Raw genomic sequence first — 7,500 nt, forward strand, 5'->3', positions numbered from 1 at the left:
GCTGACTGCAGGCCTGATCCTGCCCTGTTCAAAGCAGGTGTGTGTGCGTGTGTGTGTGTGCGTGTGTGTGTGCGTGTGTGTGTGTGTGTGTGTGTGTGTGTGTGTGTGTGTGTGTGTAGTGGATGATCATTCTGTTTTCCCTTTGAGACTCATAGGCAGAGAGCTCTGAGCCTTTTCATTCTCCCTTAGTGCATTGCTACCTGTGTGTGTGTGTGTGTGTGTGTGTGTGTGTGTGTGTGTGTGTGTGTGTGTGTGTGTGTGTGTGTGTGTGTGTGTGTGTGTGTGTGTTAGTGCATTGCTACCTGTGCGGCTGATATAGTTATTAGTTATTGTCTACGCAGGTGTCCGTCATTAGACACTTGAAGCTTGAAGCGAAGCTGAAATAAGGGCTGGAGATCCACGCTCTGTTGTCTTGTTTTAAAAGTGAGTGTGTGAAGCTGCTGGAGAGGTTCTGGTGAGAGGCTGTGGTCCAGGTTACAGAGTCCGCTTGACCACCTTCTCTATCTTGGTGTGGTTCTGGTGGAAAGGTTCTGCTGAGATGCTGTGGTCCAGGTTACAGAGTCTTCTTGACCACCTTCTCGATCTTGGTGTGGTTCTTCTGGTCAAAGAGTGAGCGGATGTCCAGCATGGCCTGGCGGATGTTCTGGCCAAAACGGTAGGAGTCCTACAAGGAAAGAGAACGCCAGTTTCACTCAGTATGTGTGTCTGTGTCTATGTGTGTGTCTGTGTGTGTGTCTGTGTGTGTGTGTGTCTGTGTGTGTGTCTGTGTGTCTGTGTGTGTGTGTGTGTGTGTGTGTCTGTGTGTGTGTCTCAGTATGTCTGTGTGTGTGTGTCTGTGTGTGTGTGCGTGTGTGTGTGTGTCTGTGTGTGTGTCTGTGTGTGTGTCTGTGTGTGTGTGTGTCTGTGTGTCTCAGTGTGTCTGTGTGTGTGTCTGTGTGTGTCTGTGTGGTGTGTCTGTGTCTGTGTCTGTGTGTGTGTGTGTCTGTGTGTGTGTCTGTGAGTGTGTGTGTGTGTCTGTCTGTGTGTATGTCTGTGTATGTCTTTGTGTGTGTGTGCGTGTGTGTGTCTGTGTGTGTGTGTGTGTTTGTGTGTCTGTGTGTGTGCGTGTGTCTCAGTATGTGTGTGTGTGTGTGTGTCTGTGTGTGTGTGCGTGTGTGTGTCTGTGTCTGTGTCTGTGTGTGTGTCTGTGTGTGTGTGTGTGTGTGTGTGTGTCTCAGTGTGTGTGTGTGTGTGTGTGTCTGTGTGTATGTCTGTGTATGTCTTTGTGTGTGTGTGCGTGTGTTTGTGTGTCTGTGTGTGTGCGTGTGTCTCAGTATGTGTGTGTGTGTGTTTGTGTGTGTGTGCGTGTCTTCTTACCGTCTCAGGGCTGGAAAATTTGCTGGAGATATGGAATGTGACGATATCTTCTCCAACGATGATGTAAGACACACCATAACCATCATCTGCCACCTGGACACAGAACAGAGAAAAGAGACAAACTAAGCTAATAATACAGTCTGATATCAGTAAAGGCCCCGTCACACCATGACGTTCTGGTCAACGTTCTCTGAACTTTCTAATCGTTCAATTTCGAGCGTTCTAGGGCCATGTGGACACATCTGGCGTGTGACTTAACGAAAGAATAGCGTAGGACTGACGCATGACTACTAACGTGGGACTCACGCATGAGGAGCATGTAACCGCGACTTGTGACGTGTCACTTGTGCGCGACAAACGTGTGCTGACGTGTCTGCTACTAGCGCTGCTGCAAGTAAGAAGATGATAAATCCTTCTGAAAGTAAGAAGAATACAAAGCCTCTTTCACTAGCAATGTCTTCGGACGAAGATTTACTGTTATTATTACTGTGATTTACGAAATAACGGGCGTTATTCCTGGGGTTTTATGTTATTAAAATAAATGATTTAAATTTGACACTGAATTTGTGTTTCTCAATGTTTATTATTAGAAAACATCAACACATCCACACACATTGTCCATGTCACAAGAGTCTTCATATCATATCCATCTGCCATGGAACAGCACCAGCTATAACAGTGCTCAGCTATGTTCAAGTTCAGTACATCTACTTCATGCTGGGCTCAAGCAAGCATATATACCCTCCACTCCGCTTTTCGCTAGATTATGCAATGACCTTGCATGACATGATAGCATGGAATATGTAGATTTATAGTGCACAGAATAACGTTTGCAATGATGTAAGTTGCGTTTGTTGATCACGTATGGTTAATAACATATTAATTGTAGAAGGGACATGATAAAATCAAGATCTTCCCTTGGTGAAAAAACTTTCGCCGATATCTTCCTACGAGAGATGGGTTAGGTGCTCAAATTTCCCTGGATCAAAGAGGACGTTAGTAGGCATGTCCAAAATAAAAATCACGTCTCAGGATTGCTGCACACATAAGTTATTTCGGGTGCATCAACTGTACTCAGTCTACCCTACCCAACGACTGACTATGATAGCCAAACGCGTGCAAAGTTAATAAAACGTTCCACGAAAGTTCTCCAGCGTTTAAATGAAACGTTGAAGAACGCTGATCTCCATGAGAACTTTTGTGCATGTTCAAAACTTTTTTTTTGGACCAGCGTTCCCCTCCGATCACCGACGATTACCGACGATTACAGCGTTCACCAGCTTTCACACAAAGCTCTTCTGGCGCAATTCCAGCGACCATGGACGATTACCAACGTTTCCTCTAACATCATAGAACGTTGACCAGAACGTCATGGTGTGACGGGGCCTTGAGCCACATACTAACCCTTTATGATGTGTGTGTATAGATTGACTGATATGTGTGTGTATAGACTGATATGTGTGTATGGATTGACTGATGTGTGTGTATAGACTGACTGATGTGTGTGTGTATAGACTGATGTGCGTGTGTGTATAGATTGACTGATGTGTGTGTATGGATTGACTGATGTGTGTGTATAGACTGACTGATGTGTGTGTGTGTGTATGGATTGATGTGTGTGTGTATAGACTGATGTGTGTGTATAGATTGACTGTGTGTGTGTGTATAGACTGATATGTGTGTATGGATTGACTGTGTGTGTGTATAGATTGACTGATGTGTGTGTATAGACTGATATGTGTGTATAGACTGATATGTGTGTATGGATCGACTGTGTGTGTGTGGATTGAATTATATGTGTGTATAGGTTAACTGATATGTGTGTATGGACTGATATGTGTGTATTGATTGACTGACTGACTGTGTGTGTGTATAGATTGACTGATGTGTGTGTATGGATTGAATTATATGTGTGTATAGGCTCATATGTGTGTATAGATTGACTGTGTGTGTGTATGGATCGACTGTGTGTGTGTGTATAGACTGATATGTGTGTGTATAGATTCACTGATGTGTGTGTATAGACTGATATGTGTGTATAGACTGACTGATATGTGTGTGTATAGATTCACTGATGTGTGTGTATAGACTTATATATTTATCTCTGACTATAGATTTATCTCTGGCAAAATCTGTGTCTTTTTATAAGTGTTTTGTAACTTGTAAAATTTATTTATTTAACATTAATGTAACATTTATTTATTTATTTACTTATCTGTGTCTCTTTACAAGTGTTTGTAACCCCCCCCCCCCCCCCCCCCCCCCCCCAGCAGCTTAGTTTGACGATGACCGTGCTGAGTAGTCCTTTACGGTGGCAGTGCGGTTAGTACGTTTATTTTATTTTATTCATTTATCTCTTGAAAATCTGTGTGTTTTATACAAGTGTAACCCCCCCCCTTTTCTTTCCTACTGTGAGGCGCATTGTGTTACTTCCTTGTATGAAATGCGCCGTACAAATAAAGTTTGATTTGATTTGATTTGATTAGACTGATATGTGTGTGTAGATTGACTGTGTGTGTGTATAGACTGATATGTGTGTATATAGATTGACTGATGTGTGTGTATAGATTGACTGATGTGTGTGTGTGTGTGTGTGTATAGATTGACTGATGTGTGTGTATAGACTGACTGAAATGTGTGTATAGATTGATGTACATTTACATTTACATTTAGTCATTTAGCAGACGCTTTTGTCCAAAGCGACGTACAAGGGAGAGAACAGTCAAGCTAAGAGCAATAAAAAAGCATGGTGTAACAATAAATACTACTTTACATGAGAATTAGAAAAACAACAACCTAGAAAAGAGGAAAAAGAAGTGCAGGAATATGTTGTTGATGTGTGTGTATAGACTGATATGTGTGTATGGATTGACTGATGTGTGTATGTGTGTGTGTGTGTGTGTATAGATTGACTGATATGTGTATATAGACTGATATGTGTGTGTATTGACTGACTGATGTGTGTGTTTCGGTTAACTGATATGTGTGTGTATAGACTGATGTGTGTGTGTATGGATTGACTGATGTGTGTGTATGGATTGACTGATGTGTGTGTGTGTGTATAGATTGACTGTGTGTGTGTATAGATTGACTGATGTGTGTGTATAGACTGACTGATGTGTGTGTGAAGACTGACTGAGGTGTGTGTGTATAGATTGACTGATGTGTGTGTATAGACTGACTGATGTGTGTGTATAGACTGACTGATGTGTGTGTGTAGACTGACTGAGGTGTGTGTGTATAGATTGACTGATGTGTGTGTATAGACTGACTGATGTGTGTGTATAGACTGACTGATGTGTGTGTGTAGACTGACTGAGGTGTGTGTGTATAGATTGACTGATGTGTGTGTATAGACTGACTGATGTGTGTGTATAGACTGACTGATGTGTGTATAGATTGACTGTTATGTGTGTATAGATTGACTAATGTGTGTGTGTATAGACTGACTAATGTGTGTATAGATTGACTGTGTGTGTGTATAGTGTGTATAGGTGACTCACCGGGCCGAAGCCCCCCCCCAGGCCCACGTATCGGGGGTACTTCTGCAGGTCCATCAGGTTGATCTGCTGCTGGGGGGTCTGACTGGTCGAGAGCCTCCATGGTTCCGACAGCACCTGGGGAGACATCACAGAGAGAGAGAGTGTGTGTGTGTGTGTGTGTGTGTGAGAGAGTGAGAGTGAGAGTGAGAGTGTGTGTGTGTGTGTGTGAGAGTGTGTGTGAGAGTGTGTGTGCGTGTGAGAGAGAGAGAGCGTGTGAGAGTGTGTGTGTGTGTGAGAGTGTGAGTGTGTGTGTGAGAGTGTGTGTGTGTGAGAGTGTGAGAAAGAGAGTGTGAGTGAGAGAGAGAGAGAGTGTGTGTGTGTGTGCGTGTGTGTGTGAGAGAGAGAGAGTGTGTGAGAGTGTGTGTGTGTGAGTGTGGGAGAGAGTGAGTGTGTGTGTGTGTGTGTGTGTGTGTGTGTGTGTGTGTGTGTCTTCCCTGCCTGTCCTACCTGTTTGAGAAAAGGTGAGTCGATGCCCATCAGCTTGGAGAGGATGTAGAGGCAGAAGAGGTGGCGGTCGATGCCCGAGCCCGTCATGGCCAACCGGTACATCTGCTGGTGCTTTTCCGACGCCTTCTGGAACAATGCCAGGCATTCGTCTTTCTACACACCCAAACAAATGACAACAACCGTTCAGAACACTCACACACACGCAGGGCGAGCACACTAACATTCTCTCTCGTCGTCTCTCTCTCTGTCTCTCGCTCATGACATCAGGTCAGCCTGCCTCTCTGTGTGTTTCCTGTGTGTGTGTGTGTGTGTGTGTTAGTGTGTGTGGTGTGTCCCGTGTGTGTGTGTTAGTGTGTGTGTGTGTGTGTGTGTGGTGTGTCCCGTGTGTGTGTGTTAGTGTGTGTGTGTGTGTCATGTTGGATGTGATGTCAGACACCTTCTGCTTCAGGTCCTCCATGGCTCCATGACGAACACTGTGTGTGTGTGTGTGTGTGTGTGTGTGTGTGTGTGTGTGTGTGTGTGTGTGTGTGTGTGTGTGTGTGTGTGTGTGTGTGTGTGTGTGTGTGTGTGTGTGTGTACCTTCTGCTTCAGGTCCTCCATGGCTCTGACGAACGCGGTAGACTCAGAGGTGCACGAGCGCACCGTTTCCGTCCGACCCTCACGGAACATCCGCGTCATGGAGGACTCGTACGTCAGACAGAACTCTCCCTTATCCTGCATCAGACACACACACACACACACACACACACACACCCACACACACACACACACACACAGCGTTAGTGATAGATCCATAAGTGTGTAGAGTGTGGATCTCTACTAATCAAACTAAAGTATATTATTATAGAGTATGGATTTCTACTAAACAAACTAAAGTCTATTATTATAGAGTGTGTAGAGTGTGGATCTCTACTAATCAAACTAAAGTATTTTATTATAGAGTATGGATCTCTACTAATCAAACTAAAGTCTATTATTATAGAGTGTGGATTTCTACTAATCTGATGTAATCAAGTACTGGAGTATAGTTGTCTTTAAAGTACAAATTGTCTATTATCCTGAAGAGTACAGAGTATGGATACTATTACGGTAGGAACTACTAATGTGATGTTCTTACCCTGAAGTGTGCTAGCTGATGTTCCTACCCTGAAGTGTGCTAGCTGACGTTCCTACCCTGAAGTGTGCTAGCTGATGTTCCTACCATGAAGTGTGCTAGCTGATGTTCCTACCCTGAAGTGTGCTAGCTGATGTTCCTACCCTGAAGTGTGCTAGCTGATGTTCTTACCCTGAAGTGTGCTAGCTGATGTTCCTACCCTGAAGTGTGCTAGCTGATGTTCCTACCCTGAAGTGTGCTAGCTGATGTTCCTACCCTGAAGTGTGCTAGCTGATGTTCCTACCATGAAGTGTGCTAGCTGATGTTCCTACCCTGAAGTGTGCTAGCTGATGTTCCTACCCTGAAGTGTGCTAGCTGATGTTCCTACCCTGAAGTGTGCTAGCTGATGTTCCTACCCTGAAGTGTGCTAGCTGATGTTCCTACCCTGAAGTGTGCTAGCTGCAGGGCCATCTGGATGAAGGCGTCCGGGCTGGTCCTGCACTTCTTGATCAGGCCTTTGCCAAACTCATCAAACACGTAGCCATGGAAGTCCACATCATCAGCTATCTCCTTGGCCAAGTGGTACGAGCCCTCAATGATCTCCTGACACTGGGGGGAGGAGAGGAGAGAGAAGGAACATCATTATCTGACGTTACGAATATCATTACACATTTACATTACGTACAGTACCAGTCAAAAGTTTTTTCTTTACTTTTATTATTTTCTATTTTATTTTTTGTTTAGTACATCATTCCATATGTGTGCTTTCGTAGTTTAAATGTCTTCAGTATTAATCTACAATGTAGAAAATAATAAAAGTAAAGTAAAAACTGTATATCATTACACATTTTAAAGCCTTCAAACTCAAGTAGGGTGCACTACTTCAAGCATAACGGCTACTTTATTTCCTCACTATTCTCTGACAGAAAGAAATACATGAAACAGAAGAATGAGTAAAGTTTGAGTAATTAGTGTAAACGAGTAGAGGTGAATCATGATCTCTTGATGAGTAACGTTTCAGTAATTAGTGTAAACGAGTAGAGGTGAATCATGATCTCTCGA

The 7,500-nt window shown here is 43.7% G+C and overlaps 1 protein-coding gene across 2 annotated transcripts in view; it reads right to left on the bottom strand.

Moving 5' to 3' along the window:
• Positions 1-7,500, bottom strand: part of cpt1b (carnitine palmitoyltransferase 1B (muscle)) — an 18,872-nt gene that overhangs the window by 1,046 nt on the left and 10,326 nt on the right. For both annotated transcript variants that reach the window (XR_006151674.1, XM_031564656.2), the window contains exons 14-19: positions 6,883-7,047; positions 5,925-6,059; positions 5,346-5,498; positions 4,860-4,973; positions 1,357-1,449; positions 1-664 (exon numbers count right to left, since the gene is read on the bottom strand). The exon at positions 1-664 is cut by the window's left edge. Coding sequence is in view for 1 of the 2 variants with exons in the window: in XM_031564656.2 (XP_031420516.1) it covers positions 554-664; positions 1,357-1,449; positions 4,860-4,973; positions 5,346-5,498; positions 5,925-6,059; positions 6,883-7,047 (771 nt within the window). In the remaining variant the exon portion in view is untranslated. The remainder of the gene's footprint in view (positions 665-1,356; positions 1,450-4,859; positions 4,974-5,345; positions 5,499-5,924; positions 6,060-6,882; positions 7,048-7,500) is intronic.

This window comes from Clupea harengus, chromosome 3 (assembly GCF_900700415.2).
Source record: "Clupea harengus chromosome 3, Ch_v2.0.2, whole genome shotgun sequence".
Lineage (NCBI taxonomy): Eukaryota > Metazoa > Chordata > Actinopteri > Clupeiformes > Clupeidae > Clupea > Clupea harengus.